Source organism: Salmo salar, chromosome 02 (genome assembly GCF_965601325.2).
Source record: "Salmo salar chromosome 02, fSalSal1, whole genome shotgun sequence".
Taxonomy (NCBI): domain Eukaryota; kingdom Metazoa; phylum Chordata; class Actinopteri; order Salmoniformes; family Salmonidae; genus Salmo; species Salmo salar.
The window spans coordinates 50,393,383-50,420,126 of NC_138292.1; the positions used below are offsets into that span (position 1 = coordinate 50,393,383).

The 26,744-nt window shown below is 43.1% G+C and overlaps 1 protein-coding gene across 3 annotated transcripts; it reads right to left on the reverse strand.

The window, feature by feature from the left end:
* Positions 1-3,004: 3,004 nt before the first annotated feature.
* Positions 3,005-26,235, reverse strand: LOC106584819 (atlastin-2). 3 transcript variants are annotated; one of them, XM_014170418.3, is made up of 14 exons: positions 26,123-26,235; positions 16,048-16,322; positions 13,582-13,716; positions 10,576-10,680; positions 10,152-10,202; positions 9,487-9,543; positions 9,178-9,270; positions 8,677-8,815; positions 7,953-8,080; positions 7,589-7,645; positions 6,977-7,048; positions 5,323-5,754; positions 4,677-4,691; positions 3,005-4,564 (listed from the first exon to the last, which is right to left on the reverse strand). In XM_014170418.3, the coding sequence occupies exons 1-14, from the start codon at positions 26,193-26,195 to the stop codon at positions 4,454-4,456; spliced, it is 1,743 nt and encodes a 580-aa protein (XP_014025893.1). In that variant the 5' UTR covers positions 26,196-26,235; the 3' UTR covers positions 3,005-4,453. The 3 variants fall into 3 exon arrangements, with proteins under 3 accessions (XP_014025893.1, XP_082820150.1, XP_014025900.1); XM_082964024.1 differs by lacking the exon at positions 26,123-26,235 and adding an exon at positions 23,522-23,648; XM_014170425.3 differs by lacking the exon at positions 4,677-4,691.
* Between the last annotated feature and the right edge of the window lie 509 nt (positions 26,236-26,744).

A 26,744-nucleotide genomic window follows, 5' to 3' on the forward strand; every position in this document is an offset into this window, starting at 1 on the left:
AGGAGCATGAGGACAGATGCAGAGCCTTAGCCTGATGCCATTAAAAGGTAATTTACCACCTTCACGAGTGCACTCTCAGTACTATGATCCGGTCTAAAACCAGACTGAAGCATTTCTTATACATTATTTGTCTTCAGGAAGGCAGTAAGTTGTCGTGCAACAGCTTTTACATTTTTTTTTGTTAGGAATGGGAGATTCAATATAGGCCGATTAGTTTTTTACATTTTCCAGGTGAAGGTTTGGCTTTTTCAAGAGAGGCTTTATTACTGCCACTTTTAGTGAGTTTGGTACACATCTGGGGGATAGGGAGCCGTTTATTATGTTCAACATAGGAGGGCCAAGCACAGGAAGTAGCTTTTTCAATAGTTTAGTTGGAATAGGGTCCAGTACGCAGCTGGAAGGTTTAGAGGCCTTGTCTATTTTCGTGAATGTGTCAAGAGATGCAGCATTAAAAAAAACTTGAGTGCCTCCATTGATCTTAGGTCTTGGTAGTTCTGTGCAGACTCAGGACAACTGAGCTTTGGAGAAATACGCAGATTCAAATAGGAGTCCGTAATTCGCTTTCTAATGATCGGTACTGTCTTTCCAAGCTAGTCGGAAGACTTCCAGTTTGGTGGAGCGCCATTTCCATTCCAATTTTCTGGAAGCTTGGTTCAGGGCTCTGGTATTTTCTGTATACCAGGGAGCTAATTTCTTGTGACAAATGTTTTATTTTATTTATTATTTTACCCAATTTCGTGGTATCCAAGTGGTAGTTACAGTCCTGTTCCATCGCTGCAAATCCCGTACGGACTCGGGAGAGGCGAAGGTCAAGAGCCGTGCGTCCTCCGAAACACAACCCAGCCAAGCCGCACTGCTTCTTGACACAACACCCGCTTAACCCAGAAGCCAGCCGCACCAATGTGTCAGAGGAAGCACCGTACACCTGGCGACCGTGTCAGCGTGCATTGCGCTCGGCCCGCCACAGGAGTCGCTAGTGTGCGATAGAACAGGAATATCCCTGCCGGCCAAACCCTCCCCTAACCTGGACGATGCTGGGCCAATTGTGCGCCGCCCCATGGGTCTCCCGGTCGGCTGTGACAGAGCCTGGACTCGAACCAGGTTCTCTAGTGGCACAGCTAGAATTGCGCCACTCGGGAGACCATTTTTTGTTTTTAGATGGCGACTCGAAGGCCAGAGGGTATTACGCAAGGTTAAATTTAGATCCTCAGGTGGTTAACCGATTTCTGTAATCCGACATCCTTGGGTAGGTGGAGGGAGTCTGGAAGGACATCTATGAATCGTTGGGTTGTCCGAGAATGTATAGCACGGCTTTGGATAATCCTTGTTTGGGGTCTGAGCAGTTTATTTGTTGTGATTGCAAACATAATAAAATGGTGGTACGATAGTCCAGGATTATGAGGAAAAACATTTAGATCCACAGGACAAAACTAAATCCAGGGTATGACTGTGGCAATGCGTAGGTCCAGAGACATGTTGGACAAAACCCACTGAGTCGATGATGGCTCCGAAAGCCTTTGAGTGGGTCTGTAGACTTTTCCATGTGAATATTGAAGTCACCAAAAATGTGACTTGTCTGCCATGACTACAAGGTCTGATAGGAATTCAGGGAACTCCATGAGAAACACTGTATACAGCCCAGGAGGCCTGTAAACAGTAGCTATTATTTTCTGTCATAAATGTTAGCAACACCCCTGCCTTTGCGGGACATGGTCACTAGTGTAACCAGGAGGAGAGGCCTCATTTAACACAGTAAATTCATCAGGTTTAAGCACGTTTCAGTCAGGTCAATCACATCAAGGTCAGTGATCAATGAACTAGTCAGTGATTAGTTCATTGACTATGACTGCCTTGGAAGTGAGAGATCCATGTTTAGTTTTGCCCAACCTAGATCGAGGCACAGACACGGTCTCAATGGGGATAGCTGAGCTGACTACACAGACTGTGCAGACTCCACTAAGCTGGCAAACAGGCTGTCTGGCCTGCACCCTCTCATTGTGGAGCTAGAAAGTTGATAATACACAATTTCATTTCCCAAATTGTACCCATCCCTGGGTCAACATTCTTGCCCTGTACAGCAAAGTTGTACAAATGACATACAACCAAGAAAGGCTGGTAGGATGAGCACATTGATACTGTTCCATTCCATTCCAGCCATTACAAACATATGGAAACCACACTTGACACCATTCCAGCCCTTACAATGAGCCCATCCTTCTTTAGCTCTGCCCACCAGCCTCCTGTGCATACAACGGTTGTGATACAATGGAGTTTCTGCACAAAAATTACAGGTGTTGTGAAGACACCAATGGCTGTGTAAACATTGCATATCAGTTGTGTCACAACCATTGTCAAATGCATTGCTCAGTTGTACAGCCTGAACGTCAGTGTTGTGGAAGCTACTCTGAATATATACTTTACCAAGCTACCAATTACTTCACACTGGGAGAAGTTAAGCTACCATTAAGAAAAATCAAGTTCTTGAAAAAGTAGTTCACGACATCCAAACTACTGCTTGATAAATTATCTTAATCTGAAATTTCTAGACATTGCAAGAACGGGTCATTCTGGAATTTAGGCTATTAAAACGATTTCAAATTAGAATTCGGCAGGTCTGATGCCGAAAAAGGTAATCGCCTACTTCACCCATATTTTATTTCCTTTTTGCAAAAAAAAGTTGTGTACTTCCAGTAGTTAGCAAAAAAAAAGTTCTGAAAACACTACAAAGATTTGAATTTAGTTCAGCTACCACCAAGCTACTGCAAAAGGTACTTAAATTACATGTAGTTCACTACCCCAACACTGCTGAATGTGTACGGGGGCCCTCGGTCTGTACAAACGGACCAAGCAAGCATTACTTCATATACTGTGGTATTGTTTTAATCTTGTATTGAAAAATAAATTAACCAAAATAACTTTGAACTGCAACGGAAGACAAATTAAGTTAACATTTGTCAGCAGGGGTGGAATTGCAGTGCTCAATGTAGATTACTTTACAAATGTATATAAAAAAGAATTTATTGGACATACACAAATCACAAAAGCATTCATTTAAATACAGTAAACTGCACAGTGGCCTACCACAAAACCATTGGTCTTCCAGCTACAAAAAAGGTATAGAAAATGTATTTATATATGTATATTTCGTACACATGCCCCATTTTGGATGAGTAAAAAAAAAAATAACTGTACAAAACAGCACATTGGTGGTAATGGTCTGGATGGAATAATTGCAACAGAATAACAATTCTAATACTATAATAGAAATATACAAAATGATTCATCTTAAGAGCAACTGGTTGAGAGATGTAGTGGGAGGTGTGAGGGGAGGGTGATGCTGAACTGATAAGCAGGCTACAACTAGCTATACCTCGATCGGTGTGTAACTGTAGCGTCTCAAAACAGCAACGACAAGTTTTAGTGAAATAGAGCAGTAGTTCTTACATTGATTGATATCCATTCACTCAGACAAGTGGGAAGGAAAACGAGAAAGCTCTTAAAGAGAAGACGAGTGAATTGTGGTTTAAACGCTGCCTGTCCCAGACAACCACAAACTACTGAGCTGGAAAATGTCACGCTTAAATAAACTGCCACAAAATGTCCCGTCACCATATAACAATAATCAGTTTCCATGAGGGGGGGATGGATCTCACAAGACATCCAATCAGCAGTCTGATCAAGGAAAAAGAGGCAGGCTCATCCTTCCCCGCACTGCCAACCGCTCGTAGTGCCGCCTTCTCATTGGGTGCCCGAGTTAAGTGATAGCGGCTATGACCAATTACAGAGGGTAAAGCTGTTTACTTTGGTTATACGGGCAGATTGGCAGTGTTACTGTGGGGTGTTAGTGTGGGAAGCGGACCGTCGGTCACTCATTTACTCTAACTTGGCGTGTTGTGACACCTGCTCGCTCAGACAAACAGATACTGTTGACCACACTCAGCCTAATGTTATCCTCCATATAGTGATCGCCCAGAGGCTTCAACACCTGGGGAGAGAGACAAAAGTGGTGGGAAAGACAAAAGGAGGAGAGGGGGTGACGTCAGATGAAAGGAAGGGGAGGGAAAAAAAGAATAAAACCAACTGAAGGTGGAGAGAAAGTAGCAAGGAAAGGAAAGCAAGCTTCATTTGTTCGTTAGCACATTCATCCATATCAAAAATGGAAATCGTGGCAGCTAAATCATGCACACACGTGATAAAACTTAAGCACCCAATGTCACCCTACCACCCACCCTTAACCCCACAATCCCCTCAACATGTAATGAGAAAACAAATCAACCATGAAAGTGCCAACCTGTACTCTACATTTGTGGTGAGAACCAGGTATAAAATTCAGTTTTTAAATACTAATCCAGCATGGCATGGGGACCATGAGCTATCAAAAAAGAAAACATTTATATATAGTCCTAAAAATGGACACTGGAAACCAAGCGAAAGGGGGGAAAACTGGCAGGTGCTAGTTTTTCTTCTTGACATTGTTGTTGGAGGCCAGTCTCGTTCTCTGGGCCGTTATCAAGGAATCCAACGGGACCTGACTCCTCGCCACCTCAAAGAGTTTGGAAAATATCTGAAAACAAGGCAAGGGAAGTATTGTGGCCGTGTTAATGACATTAGTAGTGACGTATTTTTGCCTCAAATGACAAAAGATGGAGCCTTTTCTCCCTCCGTCCACCTCTCACCTTTCGTGGAGTCCTCTGTGGCAAGCACAAAGTAAAAAAATAAAGGAATACTAATTAGTGGGGATAGTAGTGAGGGAGGTGTCCCAATTCTCTACCCTTCTACCAAAGTGTGCACTTGCACCCTCCCTCAGATTTAAATTTGGTTTAAACTCCCTCCAGGCAACGCTTACACTAATACATTTATTTTAAGTGGTGGGTGCACACTTCTGGAGAAAGGGTAAAGAATCAGGGTTCAACCAGAGAGACAAAGGCAGATAAGGAACCACATTTTGGGCTGATAAGGAAATTCTGGTTTGAGAGAGCTAAAAGAGGTGTTTTGGTGAATCACATTCAGTGACATCCAGATAGATTAGAAAAAGAACAGGAGAAAGCATTTGGGAGCAAACACTCTCTGAGAAAGAGTAAGCAGGAGGGGGACATGGGGTGAGACAGAAAGAAAAGGGAAGAGAGTGAGGGGGTAGAAAGGAAAAGAGCGAAAGGAAGCAGAAAAAAACGAGGTATACATTAAGAGGGAGATGAGAGGTGTAGAAAAAGGAGTGAGTGAAAGAGCCCAAGCAAAAGAGAAACAGAACATGCATAATAGTCTGATCAAGAGACGTGCCGCAGGCATTTCTTCCCCCCCAACCTCCACTCCCGGATCACCCACCTGCTCCCACAGGGTCTCGGCCACCTGGTCGATAAAGCTGCCCACCTCGCGGAACTCGCCAGAATACTTCACATAGGCCCATAGGCAGAGTGCAGCCAGTGCCACGCCCATAATGAGATTACACACCATGGCCACTGTGTTGATACCCAGAAAGCCCGTGACCAGTGACGCCACGTACATGGCGAACATGGCGGCGAAGAGCGTGGCTGGTGTGCGTGCCGCGTAGAAGATGTTCTTGCCATCGTTGTGCTTGATGAAGTTCGTGAAGGCCTCATCCAGCTCTGCTTCAAGCTGCTCCTGGTAGCACCGGCAAAAGTCCTCGCCGCCCATTTTCTTGACCGAGCGGAAGTGTTTGACCGCCACCTGCCGCAGGTTCGCGTGGCCGTGCTCCAGTTGATCGGGGGCCATGTAGGGCTTGTCGCCTCCGCACACCTGGGAGAAAGGGGAGTTCGCTATGAGGGACATACACATACTGCAACTCATTTACTTAAATATTCAGTGTCTTATAAGCCCATATTGTCTGGGCATCTGACAGATGCAAGAACATTTTATAGCAATCATAAAGACATTTCCGATCGCAAATCAACCCCTAGCCTCTAAATCTAGACATCTCTTTGCCCCTCAGATCTGGGAGACCTATACTGAACTAAAGATAAAACACAACATGTAACGTGTTGGTTATATGAGCTGAAATAAAAGATCCAAGAAATGTTCCATACAAAGCTTATTTCACTCAATTTTGTTTACGTCCCTGTTAGTGAGCTTTTCTCCATTACCAAGATAATCCATCCACCTGATAAGTGTGGCATATCAAGAACCTGATTAAACAGCATGATCATTGTGCAGGGAACAATAACAGGCCACTAAACTGCAGTTTTGTCACAACAGTGCCACATATAACTAAAGTTTTAGGGAGCGTGCAATTGGCATGCTGACTGCAGGAATGTCCACCAGAGCTGTTAACAGAGAATGTCATGTTTATTTCTCTACCATAAGCAGCCTCCGTCGTTTTAGAGAATTTGGCAGTACGATTAAGCCTCACAATCGCAGACGACGCGTAACCACGCCAGCCCAGGATCTCCACATCCGGCTCCTTCACCTGTGGGATCGTCTGAGACCAGCCACCTGAGGGCTTATGCCCTCCCAGGCCCACCCAAGTCTGCACCCCTTCCCAGTCATGTGAAATCCGCAGATTAGGGCCAAATTAATTAATTTAAATTAACCGATTACCTGTGACCCAGTAAAATCATTGAAAATGTTGCATGTTGTGTTTATATTTTTGTTCTGTGTACAGCAATACAGAAGAAACAATGTAAATGTGAACATCTAGCACACCAGACTACACAGGGGTGCTATACATGGGACTAAATCCTATCAGACCTACAAGGAGTTATCACATATCGATGTAGGCGCTAGGAGGGCCCAACTTTGTTGAGAGCAAAAACAGAGTTATTTGCAGTTTTAGAGCCTTCTAATTAAGATATTAGGTGGTTAAATGGACAACAAAAAAAGCGTTACAACTGAATCAATCTTTAGTATAATGTAGCTAGTAACACATGCCACCATTTCTCTGCACAGACGTAAACGCTTCGACTGCTTTTATTAGTCAGACGCTAAATTGGATGCTTAAAACTGGAAGTAATTGTTCAATTACCTGTTCCATGCCTTTGTTGTAAATGTCTTTTGCTCCTGCAACAGCAGCAAGGTTGTTTGCTTCAGCCGTTGCCTAGGTGACAGCGGAAGAAAGCGGAAGAAAGCAGAGGGGAAAACGCAGCCGTCCTGAGATTAGGTTCCTTTGGTACATCAACGTTCTACATACGCATGAAATTCTACTCAAGTTTTAAAGAGGCTATATGGAATACGTGTTGCCTCTGGGGGTGCTCGAGCCCAAAGGGCCCTCTAAATACACAAATATTGGTCAGCAAGGGGCACACCTCCCCACACCCATGAGTAAAAGTATATATTGTTTGCTAATCTCTCATTGACCAAGTAACAAACGGTATCGTAAGGTCTAAAAGGCTTTGGGACGCAACGAATGTTCATGCTACACAATACATTTGGTCAACGACAAGTGAAAACATGAGCATGCTTCAGGGTTGTATTTACAAGAACATTTTGCAACAGAAGACAAAACAAGCTTTTTAATTGGACAAATTCAGGTAGTACCTCCCAGTATCAAACTATTCTATACCATTTCGTAACTTCTAAACAAAATCCAGTTATTTGTTAGAGGAATGTATCATTGACTATCTGGAGAGTTAACTACCTGTAACATTGACTTGGGATGAGGCAGCTCCTCCCCTTGGTATATTTTCATGTATGCCTGTGCCAAAAAAAGAAAAACACAAGCAACATTTTTTCAGATGAAGAAAAGGTATTAAAGAGGAAAGGTATAGGAGGGAAAAAGGGTATATAAAAAGGAGAGATATAGCAAATCATATTTTATTGGTCACATATTTAGCAGATGTCATTGCGGGTGTAGCGAAACGCTTGTGTTCCTAGCTCCAACAGTGCAGTAATATCTAATAATACACACAAATCACAGTGACTAAGTTCAGGGCACTGGGTGGAAGGTGGCTAATGATGGCAAGGTATAAGCTCAGAAGGAATGTTAGAAATGATCGACATACTTTGAAATACTGTACAAGGTCTCGGCACGTCACTTTGGATCCTCCGATTTCTTTCTCCACCAAGTTCTTCGGGGACAACAAGATTGGCACTAAGTTGACTAGCTCAGTCTTGAAATCGTCATCAATATCTAGAGGGAGCGACAAGTGGGAAATGCATTTCTTTTTTAATAAAGGTCTGTTGACATTTCCCTTTTAAACCAGTGATTTTTCTTTTTACCAACCACCATTTGACCTTAAACGCAACTATAAAGGCAAAGACTTAATAACTGAAAGATTACCTTTGTATTGTAATAGATTGCATTTATGTAGCACTTTTCTTCTAAAATCCACGAATGCAAGTCTACAGTGAACCATGTTCCCTAGGCACACCTGGATATCTGAGATGATTGGATAGATATAGCATTATGGTAATTGCTTCACCTTACCTTCTGAATGCCTTGGTAGAAATCGGACCGTAGTGCTTAGACCTATCCAATCGCTTCAGATCTACAGGAGTGCCTTGGGGGTAGGGGCAGGTTTATTTGGAATTGACCGAGTTGGCTAAGGGGTACTTTGACTAAAGCCTGTTTTAGCATGGGCATCGCCATGAACTGTCAATACACTCTGAAGTAGAAGAGGAAATGGACTATTTTAAAATAAGACCCCTCAATGACACTGTTCATGCTCTCAGAGATAGGTGTGCAATCTTTCCACAAGGGTAATTGAGCAACCTTCTATAGCGTACCTGTGAGTCTGCCATCAAAGTTGGGGTTGGTGGCCACCTTGAGGCCTGGGTGGGGCAGGAGGAAGCAACCAATGTTAGAGAAGCAGGAGTGGATGTGCTTCCTGACATTCTGCAGCTCCTCATGCTGGTTCTGTTTCACCTGCACACAGTCGAGAGACCCTTGCTTATTCAAGTAAATGGTTGGACAAATATCAGATCGGTTTGTGCTAAAACCCTGATGAAGGCAGCATAGCTGTCAGAGTGTTGGCATCTATTACATTTATTCCCTCAGAACCCAAGTGTGCAGCTTTTCATTTCCACGTGCTGTATAGCCTACTACTGGCCGTTGTCATGCCAATATCCATAGGAGTTGGCAAGACTGCGCAAACATATGATACCAGGCTGCTTGAACAGTGGATGCATAATCAAACGTGTGTAAGTGCTTTAGTTCCTGAAATGTCAGAGAAGTTAAAGCTCGGATTTTCCTAAAACAAATAATGGAGCAAGTGAAAAAATGCGTACTTGTAATCTCTTCTCCAGGAAACTCTTCCCTCCGTCCAAGCCATAGGGATGCTCGTAAGGGTAGCTCCAGTCTCTTATAAGAAACATTAAAGTCTGTTGTGGAAGGCAATTAAGGAATACATATTAAACAAGATACTATGGGACTACAGACTTTTCAAAGTGTCAAGTAATGGCAGCCATATTGAAATAAGACTAGAGATGCCTATTAGCACCATCTCAATTACTTAAAAATCTCCTCTTCATTATTATCCAATGAGAAATGCATTGCAGGCCATTCATTCAGGAAAGGCAGCAGAAAAATGAAAATACCTGAAAGGGTTTCTCATAGATTTCTTCCAAGGCCAGCCTTCCATATTCGGTAAAGAGCTAGGTAGGGAAAAACAAAAGTCAGCCATAAATCAGAGTAATACTCCACGTCCTCGTCAAAAGGTCAAGTCAGTCAGTCAAACAATCTATTAATAACAACAAGAAGTCTTGCAGCTGACTTGCCGTGTAATAGGACAGTGATGTCAATAACACGCCTCATTTAAGAGTCTTCTGTTGAATAGGTTTTAGAGAGGATAAAATATATATTATACACGTATTCATGTATGTATATACACGTAATATTTCGCTTCAAGGGGTGCTCGAGCCAGAAGGTGTCCCCTGTACAGTCACATTTCAATTTGAAGTTCATTTAGCAGTTAAAAACATCCATTGTGTATCTTTAACAAGGGAGGAAGCAGCTATACACTTCAATACGAGTGCTCTACTTATGACCCACTAAGTACAATAGTTACAACTGCATGGTTGATAATCAAAGGAATATCATGTAGACATTTCCCCCTGGAGGGCTGTGATATAACATCAAAGTAAAGATCCTTTTCAAGTTACAGCATCTGTTCGTGGAGTTCAATGTCCAAAGCTCATGGCCAAAGCAGTGTTGAAGATTGTAAGTCCCCCACCCAAAACAATCCAAACGCGCGCACACACACCTGGAGATGTTGAAGGTCATCTTCTTGCACATTCTGAGACAAGTTGTAAACCTAACGGGTGACAAATCATCAAAACATCAATAACCTGTACTAAAGTCTACAGAGATCACACACACAATCAATGTTTTGCATGAATTAAAGTTGGTATGGGGAGGAGGAAAGTCTGGTAGTCAGTCTAGAACTAGCACATGACACAACGTCATAAACTGTCTATTCAACATGCACGCAAGTCTCAGGAAAAGGTCTAATTTTTCAAATCCTCATTCCTGATAGTTACAGGTGAAAGGCCTATAGTCCAAACAGCCTATAGTCACCCAGTTCCCTACTATAATTTTTTACAATAATGGCAATTAACCATTCGCCCACACTGTAGTGAATACCTCAATAGAAAAAGTACACAATACTGTGAGGGGGAGCGTCATACCTGTACAGAGCTGGTCATGGTGCTCAACGCAAACAGCGTCGCACAATCTTTGATAGTTGATTGGCTGTCGAAAGCCCCCTGTGTGTCGATTAGAAGAACCGCAACCTTTCAGAGAAAGGATAAATTAATTACAAAGTCATATTCTTCACCAATCAAGGGGTATTAAATCAGTTGAAATAACCAATGGACAACTGGAAATTTGAAATTGTGTCTTTAAAAGGGACATTGCACTCCAAAATCAAAGTTAGTAAATCTGTTTTATAAATCAAACCCAAGTTTATTTGTCACGTGCGCCAAATACAACAGGTGTAGACCTTACTGAAATGCTTACTTACAGGCTCTAACCAATAGTGCGAAAAAAAAGGTGTGTGTGTGTGTAGGTAAGTAAAGAAATAAAACAGTAAAAAGACATTTGAAAGGCTATATACAGACACTGGTTAGTCAGGCTTATTGAGGTAGTATGTACATGTATGGTTAAAGTGACTATGCATATATGATGAACAGACAGTAGCAGTAGCGCAAAAAGGGGGTTTGGCAGATTGTGGGACACAATGCAGAGAGCCCGGTTAGCCAATGTGCGGGAGCACTGGTTGGTCAGGCCAATTGAGGTAGTATGTACATGAATGTATAGTTAAAGTGACTATGCATATAAGATAAACAGAGAGTAGCAGCAGCGTAAAAGAGGGGTTGGGGGGGCACACAGTCCGGGTAACCCATTCAGGAGTCCTATGGCTTGGGGGGTAAAAACTGTTGAGAAGCCTTTTTGTCCTAGACTTGGCACTCTGGTACCGCTTGCCATGTGGTAGTAGAGAGAACAGTCTATGACTGGGGTGGCTGGGGTCTTTGACAATTTTTAGGGCCTTCCTCTGACACCGCCTGGTGTAGAAGTCCTGGATGGCAGGCAGCTTTGCCCCAGTGATGTACTGGGCCGTACGCACTACCCTCTGTAGTGCCTTGCGTTCGGAGGCCAAGCAATTGCCGTACCAAGCTGTGATGCAACCGGTCAGGATGCTCTCAATGTTGCCGCTATAGAACCTTTTGAGGATCTCAGGACCCATGCCAAATCTTTTTAGTTTCCTGAGGGGGAATAGGCTTTGTCGTGCCCTCTTCACGACTGTCTTGGAGTGTTTGGACCATTCTAGTTTGTTGATGTGGACACCAAAGAACTTGAAGCTCTCAACCTGCTCCACTACAGCCCCGTCGATGAGAATGGGGGCGTGCTCAGTGCTCCTTTTCCTGTAGTCCACAATCATCTCCTTAGTCTTGATTATGTTGAGGGATAGGTTGTTATTCTGGCACCACTCGGCCAGGTCTCTGACCTCCTCCCTATAGGCTGTCTCGTCGTTGTCGGTGATCAGGCCTGCCACTGTTGTCGTCTGCAAACTTAATGGTGTTGGAGTCGTGCCTGGCCATGCAGTCGTGGGCGAACAGGGAGTACAGGAGGGGACTGAGCACGCACCCCTGGGGCGCTCCAGTGTTGAGGATCAGCGTGTCAGATGTGTTGCTACCTGCCCTCACCACCTGGGGGCGGCCCATCAGGAAGTCCAGGATCCAGTTGCAGAGGGAGGTGTTTAGTCCCAGGGTCCTTAGCTTAGTGATGAGCTTTGAGGGTACTATGGTGTTGAACGCTGAGCTGTAGTCAATGAATAGCATTCTCACATAGGTGTTCCTTTTGTCCAGGTGGGAAAGGGCAGTGTGGAGTGCAATAGAGATTGCATCATCTGTGGGTCTGTATGCAAATTGGAGTGGGTCTAGGGTTTCTGGGATAATGGTGTTGATGTGAGCCATTACCAGCCTTTCAAAGCACTTCATGGCTACGGACGTGAGTGCTACGGGTCTGTAGTCATTTCGGCAGGTTGCCTTAGTGTTCTTGGGCACAGGGATTATGGTGGTCTGCTTGAAACATGCTGGTTTTACAGACTCAACCAGGGACATGTTGATAATGTCAGTGAAGACACCTGCCAGTTGGTCAGCACATGCCCGGAGCACAAGTCCTTGTGTATGTTGACCTGTTTAAAGGTCTTACTCACGTCGGCTACGGAGAGCGTGATCACACAGTCTTCCAGAACAGCTGATGCTCTCATGCATGCCTCAGTGTTGCTTGCCTCGAAGCGAGCATAGAAGTTATTTACCTCGTCTGGTAGGCTCGTGTCACTGGGCAGCTCGCGGCTGTGCTTCCCTTTGTAGTCTAATAGTTTACAAGCCCTGCCACATCCGACGAGCGTCAGAGCCGGTGTAGTACGATTCAATCTTAGCCCTGTATAGACGCTTTGCCTGTGATGGCTCGTCGCAGGGCATAGCGGGATTTCTTGTAAGCTTCCGGGTTAGAGTCCCGCACCTTGAAAGCGGCAGCTCTACCCTTTAGCTCAGTGCGAATGTTGCCTGTAATCCATGGCTTCTGGTTGGGGTATGTACATAGTCACTCTGGGGACAAGTCCTCAATGCACTTATTGATAAAGCCTGTGACTGATGTGGCGTATTCCTCAACGTCGTCGGAAGAATCCCGGAACATGTTCCAGTCTGATAGCAAAACAGTCCTGTAGTTTAGCATCTGCTTCATCTGACCACTTTTCTTATAGACCGAGTCACTGGTGCTTCCTGCTGAAATTTTTGCTTGTAAGCAGGAATCAGGAGGATAGAGTTGTGGTCGGATTTACCAAATGGAGGGCGAAGGGAGCGCTTTGTACGCATCTCTGTGTGTGGAGTACAGGTGATCTAGAATGTTTTTCCCTCTGGTTGCACATTTAACATGTTGATAGAGATTTGGTAGAACTGATTTAAGTTTCCCAGCTATATGCCGCAATCCAAAATGAACGGAGACTATAAACGGCATATCATTTCCACATTTTGCTTCACGACTGATGGCGTTTGATATGGACTCATCTTGATTGTTTTAGTGGTCTGAAAATATCAGAAACTTTGCTTTTGGAGAGCAATGTCTTAAAAACAATTCAACATTAGTTGGGAGAAAATGTGTGCCCATCCAAGGGAAAAGTGACTTTGTACCTTGCTCCCGTCTGGCTTGTCCACCACAAACACGTCGCTCCAGGCCAGGATGCCCGTGGTCTCCCTCTCGCAGCCCCCCCGCCAGGTGAAGCCTGTCAGTGGCTCCTCGTGCCCACCCAGCCAGGAGCAGGATGTCTGAAAGGACGAAGAAGACAATGCAGGAGATTGAAGATCATATGAGCCATGTAGCTACAGTACCACAACTCTCGTTGGCTTAAGCAGTCCTCAGGCCTTGCCCAGAAACAACCTCTAGCCATTTCCCCTAGACAATTCATGTAAACCTGAAAGGTATAAGCGAGCAATATGGTTAAGGCCCTAACAAGCCTATAAGAGGGCAAGAAATACTACAGTACCTGCTTATACCCATCAGATGTATTCCAGATATGCATGAAGTGTCTAGGGGATAGGTATTTTTACTTATTGAACGCCCCTAACCCAGACCCTTCTGTTAGCATACTTGAGTTGCATATTGATGGCGATCCCCACTCAAACCTCGAGGGCCACACACAAAAGCTGCCTTTATGCCTGGAATAAAGGGCAGAGTTCTTGCAAAAGCAGGCCACAGTCCCAAGCATTGTGCTGCCCAGAAATCAGCTTTAAGCACAGCTCAAATGGATTATGGTCATCCCCCTAAACAAGTTAAGAACAGCGAAAGGTAATTAACTGACAAGGGTTTAGCAAGTTGTGGCAGAAATCCTGATAAGTTTACTCGCTAAGCGTCCGATGAATGGCGTGAATGAATTCCTCGCAGCTCTTAACAGTTTCACATTGAGTGAAAAGTATGAGGACAATGTTTTCCAACTCAAGATAAGTATCATCTGGTTATTTGTATGATTTCATTTAACAAGTTTGTTTGAAGTCCATCCTTGTAAAATATTCTAGCAGGGCCAATAGTGTCCTGAAAGTCCTACTTGTTCAAAGGACACTCATGTTAGCAGATGTCCCAAAGCACTGCCAAGTAGCCCAACACAGGGAATATTTTCAATAAGTGTTACTGGATAATTTCACAGCGGCGCTGCAGAAAATAGCTCTTCAATGCAGCGAAACCCCACGGGTCACAAAGCACTCAGACCCACAAAGTTCACCAGACATGTGACATGAGCCGTGCTACAGTTCTCAGGGGTTTGACATCAATTTCTCCGGTCGGGGCAAGTGACCAGAAGTCTACTGGTCGCCAAGTGAATTTCTACTTGGAAATCGACTGGCGTCTATCTACTTAGCCAAAAGCATGAGTTTCCTTTGTCTCAACAACCCCCCCCCCCCCCCCCCCCCGTAATGTTGAACCCTGCCTCATATTCTGGTATGTTCCATACTGGTGGGTTGAGAGCCAGTGTTTGCATTGGTTTCCTGTGTATTTCCATTCCTGGTGGGTCAGAGCGTGTGTGTTGTCAGTATAGGCTGCACACTAACACGCATGTGGCCACTTAAGTGTTTTTAAATTGTATATGCCTTAATGTAGCTGGACCCCAGGAAGTGTCCTAAATACAAAATACAACTAATTCTACATGTAATAATGTATGCCTATGTGGTCTCGCTTATGTAGTACATGTACAATGTACATACACAACATAAGCCTGTGTGTTCCCTCTCCTGGTTGTAAGTCACACGTATAAAAGCCCTGGTTATACATATCGGCCGGTGTGTAGCTTCACCTACCTTCACATGTATAGTATGACCAGCTTTCATCTAGCCTCACCTTGTTGAACACAGGGCCTGAAATTAACACTGGCCACCTGAAGGTAGATTGTGGTATTGGCGGGTGAGATATCAATTTCACCAGTCTCGTTGGCAGGTGGTCAGGGCTCCGGTACGAGCATTTCACTCATATGTGAATAAAATATTTCACATTTATAGCCAAATAAATGCTGCAGTAGCATATTTCAGTTTTCAAAACCATTTCATAGCTGGTAAATTAATTGCAAAAGTCAAAGAGCTACGAATCCTATAGCCTATCCCAACTAGTGCTGCAACACCGCCTGGCTGGGGGCTGTGCGCACGTGACGAGCTGAGTGAAAGATACATTTTTAGAAGCACTGGTACAGGCATAAAAGTAGGTCTAATTCACTTGGAATGAAAGTCTACCGAAGTGAGACTTTGTCCTTGTGTTTTTGGCTATTTACATTGTTTTGTTCACAACCTTTTCAATGTTTGTGTTTCAATTGCTAGGGAAGAGAAGCCAACACAGGTACTAGTCAGACTCAATCTCACAGGAAGAAACAGCTGCATTACCAAGATAACCTGTGAAAGACTCAGGGTCACAAACATTAAATAATGTACCACATTACTAGTAATACATTTGTTGTTTTAGAAACATTACAAAGCATGCACATCTATTTTACTGGGCTTAGTTGGTGTAATTTGAGTAAAAAAAAATATATTTTGACAGTGGCTGGTAGACCAAGAAGTTCATTTTAGGCCCTGATTGTACATGTAGCCTGTACAAGGAACGCCTGTGTATAGCCTCACCTGGTTGTACATGAAGCGCAGCATGAAGTCCAGCAGGAAGGACTTGCCTTTACGGAAGGCACCGGCCACCGACACCACCACCACGTTGAGGTCGCGCACATGCTCCTGCAGCAGGATGCGCTCCAGCGCCGCCTCGTCGAGCTCAAAGGCGTGGTCGTCCTCGTGAGCCACAACGATCTGTACCGGCCTGGCCGACAACGCATCTTCCTCCGACAACAGGGCCTTCTCTTCCTCAGGGCTCATCTTATGAGGCACATCCTCCACCCCATGCTCACCTGGGAGAGATGCTTAGAATTATTAAAGGTACTCAATTTATAACATAAAGAGAAAGCCCACCCCCAAATCAGAGTTTGTTAACAATTTCAAACCTGAAAGTGGTTACTGGTTAGATATTAAGTGGATATTGCACACAGATACCTGCATATGCCTACTAGTTCACGCACAACATAAATTCAACTGTGTTACTTTAACTTAATTTTTGGGGCACATTAACCCATTACACCATCATTTTCCACTCAACGATGCGAAGACTAATATGTAGCCATGTTAAACCTACCTAGTCTAAACCTTGGGTTAATGGAGCAAGGCCAAATCTTGGAACTATAATATCCATTTAAAAACATCAAAAAGGTACTCTGCAGTGAACCCGATCAAGATGCCGGGATGTCAAAGATTCTGTTTTCAAATGTTGTGTGTTAACTAGCAGCAAGTTGGCGTGTCTGGTTGCCTTTCTTCCTGTTTTTCTACAGTGTGGTTTAGACCGGTAGTCTATGTCTGAGAGACGCCCGCTCTGATCACACCAGTAAGGTCCTTGAAAGAGATGAAAATAATTTAATTTGTGGGAACTGTCCCTTTAAACATCAAAAACAGCAGACTGCTGTAACAGGTCCCAGTCATAAGTCACATGCTTTGATGTCAACGGTTCTTGACTTCAGACATGTCAGTATGCCAAAGCAACAACATTCAAGTCAAACGATACGAGAGCAGTAACCATGAGTAAGCCTAAATGACTATCATTAACCTTTTATGGATGCAATTCAATGAAGTTGAACTACAATATATTCTGATGTTCTCTGAATAGTTGAGCTGCTCTTTGGGTGAAACAGCTGGAAGAATACTGTCTGTACCATACGCTCACTGAAATGCACAACAGGAAACTGGGCTGCCAAGTTTGCGAAGGGATAAGAAACAAACAGTGGTTAGAGCAGTTAGAACAAAAACGTGCGCACACACACACACACCTAGCAGGCAGACTGTGCAGCCCTGCCAGCGCTACATCAGTCGGCCTCCCCGGCCAAATTCTTTCATTAAAGTCCGAGGGCTCCTCTCAAGGACTGTCAGCCCATTGAGAGGGGGGTACCATAATGTGGGGCACACGCAGCCAACCTCATCACATTACAGTAGATGACACTGCAGTAGTCACCGGCCAGTCAGAACGCAAGACAAATAAAGGCCCGTCATTACAGACTAGATCAGCACAACATGAGCGCGACATTTAAGGGGTTTAAGGGCAAAGCAACCAGTCTTGTGCTAATTGCTATGCTAATTGAATAACTTGATAGACATCTACACAAGCAACTATTCATCATAGCCATGGCCTTGACTGACCATGACCAAACCCTTCGTATAAATAATCCTACCTTGTGCTGCAGTAACGAAACAGCCTTCTGTGTTATAGGACTTAATCTGGGCAATAAGGGTGCTTGACTGGGCACCTCAATGGGCATCTATTAAAGTGTTAAACTAAATACAAGTTTCAGACTAGGGCACAGCGGGTAAGATCCGGACAACTCCTAGACAAACCTAAACCTGTACTAAAAATAATGTATAATGGAGAATCCTGTGGCCGGAAAATGTCCGTAGAGGCATAGGCCTAAACCTAGCGCAGCACCGGATTGGGCATCCACGGCCTTGGAGGGTTCAAAGTGTGTGCAGGTCTTTGTTCGTGACCAGCACTAGCTAAACGCACCTGGAGTCGCACTGTTACAGCTGAAATGGAACAAAAGCCTACACGCACTGCAGCCCTCATGGAACCCTAATCTAGAGTAACAGCCAGAGGATGACCATTCACAATGTCTCCATTTGGCTAGGCTGCATTACAAACTTGAAAGCGTAATCACTAGCCTCCGTCCCGGTCTACTCCACCTTCAGAGTCCTGAAAGGACTGAATGGGTTTAGGCCTACACCATATCTGGCTGGTCAATATGGCTTTCAGATTACACGGGGAGTTGGACTGAAAGGGTTAGCAGAGGGAAGGAGATTTAAGATTGAGTCGACCCAGTTTTTCATAAAACCGCCCCAGTTTGTCATAAAACCGACCCAGTTTGTCATAAAACCGACCCAGTTTGTCATAAAACTGGTGTACCCACTGGTTCCAACAGTAGAACAAACAGCCTATGAGGATAGAAGTGAAGAGGATAGAAGCTCCTTTGGCCAAATTAGCAGCTGGAAGCCAATGCTGCTGGGAGGAGCGAGTGATGAACGATCTGACTAGGTACGGGATGAGAGCGAGTTCATGGCTCAGGAAGACTTGCTGCATTATTTAGAGCGCTTTGCTCATATACCAACATGTTACCATGCCAAACGTCAGGGGACCAACCAAGAGGATGGGTGCGAGTGACTCAAATATCTCAAGAGTCTTCAACTATAAGATGTTTTTTGAGGTCTCCTAGCAGTGCCGTTGAGGAACTACAGCAAGCGCACTGGTTTCGTTTGGAACAACGCCAGCATCCCCACCATCACACAATTAGTTGTTTATGCAATCCAGAAACGGCTCATAATAAATCACAATTTGGTTCAGGTGAGCATAATTTGATAGCTTGTTCTATTGCCAAGTTACAAAATACGATCTTAGTGTTAGGCTTTCACAGGGCAATTCAGAGAAACCAATCGTAATTTCAATGTGCATAGAAAGGAGTCACGCGTGCATTAGGTAGTGACTAGGGCAAGAAAAAAAAATCTATAGTTATAGGGAGATTAATTTTGACAAACCATCATATTGCTTTGATAATTTTGCAGTATTATTTTTGTACTCTTTGGCTGTACTTGCACCAAAACTCCAGTATTCTTCCTTCATAGCTTGTTGTCTATCTTTCTAAATAGGGAACCAATATGTTTCCAACACTTATTTCCAAGACTGATTTTCTCATGGTTCTATGGTCCCTCTGCAGCAGACATATGGTGATCAATAGCCTGTTTGGAACATCCATTGCAATAAAATCGCAACACATACTGTATCGGCACCTGTGACACACCGCCCCAGACCATGACGGACCCTTCACGTCGATCCCACTCCAGAGTACAGGCCTCAGTGTAACTCTCATTGCTTCGATGAAAAACGCAAATCCGACCATCACCCCTGGTGAGACAAAACCGCGACTCGTCAGTGAAGAGCACTTTTTGCCAGTCCTGTCTGGTCCAGCGACGGTGGGTTTGTGCCCATAGGCGACGTTGTTGCCAGTGATGTCTGGTGAGGACCTGCCTTACAACAGGCCTACAAGCCCTCATTCCAGCCGCTCTCAGCCTACTGTGGACAGTCTGAGCACCGATGGAGGGATTGTGCGTTCCTGGTGCAACTCGGGCAGTTGTTGTTGCCATCCTGTACCTGTCCCGCAGGTGGGATGTTGAGATGTACCGATCCTGTGCAGGTGTTGTTACACGTGGTCTGCCACTGCGAGGATGATCAGTTGTTCGTCCTGTCTCCCTGTAGCGCCGTCTTAGGCGTCTCACAGTACGGACATTGCAATTTATTGCCCTGGACACATCTGCAGTCCTCATACCTACTTGCAGCATGCCTAATGCATCTTCACAGATGAGCAGGGACACTGGGCATCTTTCTTTTGACGTTTTCGTCAGTACAAAGGCCTCTTTCGTGTCCTAAGTTCTCATAACTGACCTTAATTGCCTACTGTCTGTAAGCTGTTTGTGTCTTAACGTCCGTTCCACAGGTGCATGTTAATTAATTGTTTATGGTTCATTGAACATGCATGGGAAACGATGTTTACACCCTTTACAATGAAGATCTGTGAAGTTATTTGGATTTTTACGAATTATCTTTAAAAGACAGGGTCCTGAAAAAGGGACATTTATTTTTTTGCTGACTTTAGATACATAGGATCCGATATGATACAAGAACGAGACGTTTTAGTTTGAAATGATTCGGTGCGATTCGGTTTGACTAGAGAAAAAGAAAAGAGGTAATCGATGCACTAACATGTTGCATAAACAAATTTTCCATAAAAAAAAAAGAAAATGTGTTGCTGATGGAGCTCATGAGCTGAATCTGTAAGCTGACGTGTGTATAAATGATGTAGGTCTATGGCGTGTGTGTCGTGAATTATGCATAATTATAAACTGGGTGATTTGAACCCTGAATTTTGTTTGGCTGAAAGCCATGGTATTTAAGACCGTATACCACGGGTATGACAAAACATTTTGTTTTAGTGATCTTATTAAGATGGTAACCAGTTCATAATAACAGTAAGGCACCTCAGGGGTTTGCAGTATATGGACAATATACCACAGCGGTGGTGTCCAGTCACCTATTGCGTTGTGCATAATAACAGCCCTTCGCTGTGGTATATTGGCCATATACCACACCTCAGGCTTTATTGCTTAATTATGGAGTTAGAACCATGTAGGCACCTGATCTGAGCCATAAAGGAGATTAGGCATCTACCACCCCACTACCACTATCAGATTGGGGGGGGGGGGGGGGGGTAGACAGCTTTTTGTTGCTCCACTCTGAAATCACCCCCTACAAATTAGTCATTTTTGCAGATTAAGTGTTTGAGCTAGTAATGTATGAATATTTTACATTTACAAATTAGCTATGACATAGCCAATGAATATATAGCACAACTTTGGATTTCACCCCATCTCAAAATCAACTGGTTTTGACCGTTTGGAAGTTTAGTGAGCTTCTTTTCTCCTACTTTGGCCATGCAGTTTGCCTCGCAAAATGATTACCGTCTTAGTTATGAAATTGTGAACCTTACCCTGTATATCTAAAATGACCTTATACACTGATTGTCTAACGCAAAACTAACAACTACTGCTGATTGTGAACCAGAACAATCAAAAAATGAATTAAAATGTTAAGCCCCGTTCAACAGGTAGCCTATAGCAGATTAGAGTTGTCTACAGTAGCTTACTTTTATTCCGGTAAAAACCATTTTCAGCAGACCATAGATAACAATAACCTAGCAACTTGCATAGGTTGTCACTCTAATAAAGCCTAATGTTGCACAAGCCATTTCAGCATTTGAAATCTGAAGACGTGCACGATCAGGAACAGGCCACCTACCGCATGTTGGTCAGTGCGCAGAACTGGGCACAGTTTGACTAGGCTACTGATATTCCCTGGGGTTGTTTGGCATGCAAAATTACTTTTAGATCAATGACTGTCACAGTTACATGCTTAGTTCGATATTGAAGGAGAGGACGCATCAGTTGTCACAAAACATGGTCTTTTCGGAAGGTATACAAGTATATGTGCAACAAAAAGCGAATTGGTCATTCATAACATTTCAAAACGATTTTCTGACCGATGCATGCTACATTTGTATCCGTTTGGGACCGATGCAGTCTTAGCTTAAACATTTGAATCGGGACCGATGCCCATCAGTAAATCATATCATCCCTAGTGTAGAGTGGGGACTTTTTTTGAGCCTCAGAAGCGTACCTCATCAAGCCCTTTATCCAAAGAGATTCAAACAAAAAGCATCAACACCAGAGAGAGTTGTCAAGGTGGGGAAAAATTACAGGAGGGTTACAGTGTTGGCAGTAAACTCTAGGCTGCTGCGTGAATAGTGAACAGCAGTCGTGACAAATCTGAGAAATCGATACTCAAATGCTATGAATATGAAGCAAGATATTGGGCAAGATGTGATCTATAACCTGCATAACATCAGAAATAAAAAAAATAATCGAGACTAGAGTTCAATGGCATTTCAGACTAGAGGTCGACCGATTAATCGGAATGGCCGATTTCAAGTTTTCATAACAATCGGAAATCGGTATTTTTGGACGCCGATGTATTATTATTTTTATTTTTTTAGACCTTTATTTAACTAGGCAAGTCAGTTAAGAACACATTCTTATTTTCAATGACGGCCTAGGAACGGTGGGTTAACTGCCTTGTTCAGGGGCAGAATGACAGATTTTTACCTTGTCAGCTCAGGGATTTAATCTTGCAACTTTACGATTAACTAGTCCAACGCTCTAACCACCTGCTTTACATTGCACTCCACGAGGTTACGCGAATGCAGTAAGAAGCCAAGGTAAGTTGCTAGCTAGCATTAAACTTATCTTATAAAAAACAATCATAATCAGTAGTTAACTACACATGGTTTATGATATTACTAGTTTATCTAGCCTGTCCTGCGTTGCATATAATCGCTTAGGTACACGTTGCTCCAACCATAAACATCAATGCCCTTCTTAAAATCAATACACAAGTATTGCATATTTAGCTAAAAGAAATCCAGGTTAGCAGGCAATATTAATCAGGTGAAATTGTGTCATTTTGCGTTCATTGCACGCAGTCAGGGTATATGCAACAGTTTGGGCCGCGTGGCTCGTTGCGAACTAATTTGCCAGAATTTTACGTAATTATGACATAACACTGAAGGTTGTGCAATGTAACAGGAATAACGTTTTGTTTTCGAGATGATAGTTTCCGGATTCGACCATATTAATGACCTAAGGCTCGTGTTTCTGTGTGTTATTATGTTATAATTAAGTCTATGATTTGGTAAGAGCAGTCTGACTGGGCAGTGGTAGGCAGCAGCAGGCTCGTAAGCATTCATTCAAAATAGCACTTTTGCTCTTCGCAATGCATTGCACCGTTTATGACTTCAAGCCTGTCAACTCCCAAGATTAGGCTGGTGTAACCGATGTGAAATGGCTAGCCAGTTAGCGGGTGCGCGCTAATAGCATTTCAAACGTCACTCGCTCCGAGACTTGGAGTAGTTGTTTCCCCTTGCTCTACATGGGTAACGCTGCTTCGAGGGTGGCTTTTGTCGATGTGTTCCTGGTTCAAGCCCAGGTAGGAGCGAGGAGAGGGACGGAAGCTATACTGTTACACTGGCAATACTAAAGTGCCTATAAGAACATCCAATAGTCAAAGGTATATTAAATATAAATCGTATAGAGAGAAATAGTCCTATAATAACTACAACCTAAAACATCTTACCTGGGAATATTGAAGACCCATGTTAAAAGGAACCACCAGCTTTCATATGTTCTCATGTTCTGAGCAAGGAACTTAAACGTTAGCTTTTTTACATGGCACATATTGCACTTTTACTTTCTTCTCCAACACTTTGTTTTTGCATTATTTAAACCAAATTGAACATGTTTCATGTATTTGAGGCTAAATTGATTTTCTTGATGTATTATATTAAGTTAAAATAAGTGTTCATTCAGTATTGTTGTAATTGTCATTATTACAAATAAAAAAAAATATATATACCATTTTTTTGGTTGAAATCGTCCGATTAATCAGTAGCAGCTTTTTTGGCCCTCCAATAATCGGTATCGGCGTTCAAATCATAATCGGTCAACCTCTATTTCAGACGTGCTGGCATGCCTCCCTGCCGACAGTGCTATGCGGGATTCTTGGGACATCCCTACCCTAAACACTAACCTTACCCATTTTAAATGTAAACATCAATGGGGTAGGGACGTCAATCTGTTAAAATCATGCCATAGGTCAAATGGAGCTAAGCTAGGCTTTTTATAACCTAGGCCCTGCAATGTTTACTTAGGGCAATGTTCTCTTGCTCACTTATCAGCACTGTTCAGATGCATGCGCAGATATCAGTGTAGGCTGAAGTTGAACATAGACATTGCTCTCGGGTCAGTTTTGTATTTTTCCTACTAATCGTTAAGGTCAGGATTGTGAGAGGGGAAGCTGATCCTAGTCACCATCCTAGAGCCAGAGATCTCTTCCGTCAGCAGTTGTCCACTGAGACAGCTGTGTCACAGATAATGCCATGTTAGGATGATACCTGGACTCACTGGAACTCAATTCTGACTCTGAACTCAAGTCAGTAGGCAGTCTAAGCACACATTAAAGCATATTCAGTTTGTCATTACTGCAGGGGAGGTATGTTGGTTGAGAGAGCAAGCTATGCTAAATGGCTGCTCCAACTAAGCTAGCTAAATGGCACATAAATTGTTAGCCAAGAGGTGCAAAAGCTTGGCCTAGGTCTTAAGGGTGGAAATGGGGAGAACATTGGATAGGAAAACATTTAATTGGATAGCCAGACAGTAGCCTCACACTTTAGAAACAGGAGATGGGCTCCTGCCCTATGTTCGATCCTGGCTCGAGCTCCGGACAAGGCTTAGCCTACTTCTTAGACGGAGGCAAAAGATCCCAATAATAGCTTTCCTTTCACAAATTTGCCATCCTCTTAATCTCCCATGCTTGGATGGATGGTCAGGCGCAGTTCTCTCCTTGTATGGGAACATTTTTATTCCTAACAATTCCAAGAAGTTTTAATTCCTACACCTCTGACCTTGCCTCATTTCAAGAAGTCCAAATGATGTCCAAATTAGCCGAACCAACTTAAAGGAATACTTCAGGATTTCAGCAATGAGGCCCTTTATCTACTTCCCCAGAGTCAGATGAACTTGTGGATACCATATATTTTAATGCAATTTTATATATATGCTAACTAACATTAGCGCATTGACTGGAAGTCTATGGGTATCTGTAGCCAACGCTGGTTAGCATTGGCTCACTAAACTACCTCCAACTTCGTACTGCACACATAAAAATGGTATCCACAAGTTCATCGGACTCTGCGGAAGTAGATAAAGGGCCTCATTGCCAAAATTCCAAGCATCCATTTAAAATATGAGCTCAAGCTCACTCAACTCAAGCCATTCCTACAACCCACCATGCAATCCCGTGGTATAACTGGCTAGGTCAATGTTCAATAAAACACCATGTGAGATAACCCTAGACTTGTGCATCAATGCAGCAGGGCTAGGTAAGGTTACAGGAACAACTGCTGCAAGTAAACAAACGTGAACTCTAAGGCTTAGTGGAAACAGTTAAAGTGCAATGGCCTACTGCCATGCAGTCAGTATTGAAACAGTTAATGATATAGTAGTTGGCAAGCCAAGGTATCAAGTATGCACAGTATTCCAACATTGATGGTTTGCCTAGGAAAACTAGCTAGCGAACCTCTTGAGGTTGTGCAAGAGAGTAGATAAGACCAGCTACTACAGCAGCTAACTAACATCTAGCTGGCCAAATTAATTCCAAGTAGGCAAGGCTACTAACTAGTTAGCTATTCTGTTTGCATAGGTTCCTTGGCCGCGTTACCTTCTAACAAACCTCTAACTGGTTAGATTGCTAGCCAACTGAATTAGCTAGCTAGTTACACAAAACACTTATGTCATTCATGTCATCATGTACTTAATCAGATCATTCATTTAAAACTAGCCAATAATACTAACTAGTTAGCGGTCTAAAACGTTAACAAGCTCACGCTAGCTAGCTACCAATAGCTATCGAACAATGACATTGACACTTGAAGATTACTATTAGCTTTGACATAAGGTGGATCATGCCTTCACATACGGTACCAGTGTTGGCTAATGGGGCAAGACATACTGGAGTTCGCTAGATGGCAAAAAAAAACGAAGATTATCTGGATTTACTAAAACTAGCAAGTAAGACAAAAATGTCAGCCAGATAACACATTGGCTAGCTAGCGTTACAAAAAGGAACAGTCAGTTAATTGTGTAGTGTTAACTTATTATTCCCGGCTAGGTAGGCTTTGACTCTGTGGACTGAAACATTTGGGTAGTCATAATATTTAGTTTCAGTCAGACCCAATCAAGACGTTAATTTTAATTCAACATTTTCTTCCCAAAATTGAAAAGTGATGTTGAGTAGGAAACGAATAATGGGATGGATGCTCTGCACTGGAACTCGATAGACATTCCCTCGTCCGTGATAACATTAGCTCAGAATGAAACAGCGATAATATCGTCAATCCCACAAAACCTAATTATATTTATGTTTAGATATAATTTACAAACTAAGGATAAATAATACCTTCGTCGAAAGTGCTGTTTTCGCTATTTTGCTGAGAGTGATTCCGATGCTTCAACCCGCTCTTCTCCGCCATCTTGACCCGTTCAAAATAATCAAATTCAGCTGACGTAAAAAAAAAAAAAACCTCCCCTTGTCTCTTTATCAAGTTCAGACGATGTAGATTTTCCGCAGGGTCCTAAATGTATTAATGGAAGATGTAGGAGCATTGTTTGTACTTTGATTGAAAGCCTCAACCTTCTGATTGATTTTTGTTTTGATAATTATGTTCTGATACTGGGCATTGTTCTTGCCATGCATACACACACACAAATGCCCAAATAACATTTTGCCTTTAAATATGTTGAATGTATTAAATATCTTTAATGAAAATCATTTTTTATGTTCTATTTGATATTTCGAGATCTAGGGTTGAGTTGTCCATGTGAAGTTTATGCATTTTTCAGTTGATGTTCCAGTTACTGAACCATGTAGATTGTATCATTTTTGTAAATGGTTAGAACAAAATGATGACAATTTCCCCCCCACAAAATATATAGACAGACTACGGAACGTAAAATAAAAATATACAGAAATATTTCAACTCCATGTCACTTATCACCAACTCCACAGTTGGACTGAAAGA

Coding starts and splice junctions, on each gene's coding strand:
- LOC106584819 (XM_014170418.3), bottom strand. CDS start 26,195: ATGGCGGAGAAGAGCGGGTTGAAGCATCGGAATCACTCTCAGCAAAAT. Junction 10,203..10,575: donor CCATGACCAGCTCTGTACAG/GTATGACGCTCC, acceptor GTCACCCGTTAG/GTTTACAACTTGTCTCAGAA. Junction 8,081..8,676: donor CTTTGATGGCAGACTCACAG/GTACGCTATAGA, acceptor CGCTCCCTCTAG/ATATTGATGACGATTTCAAG.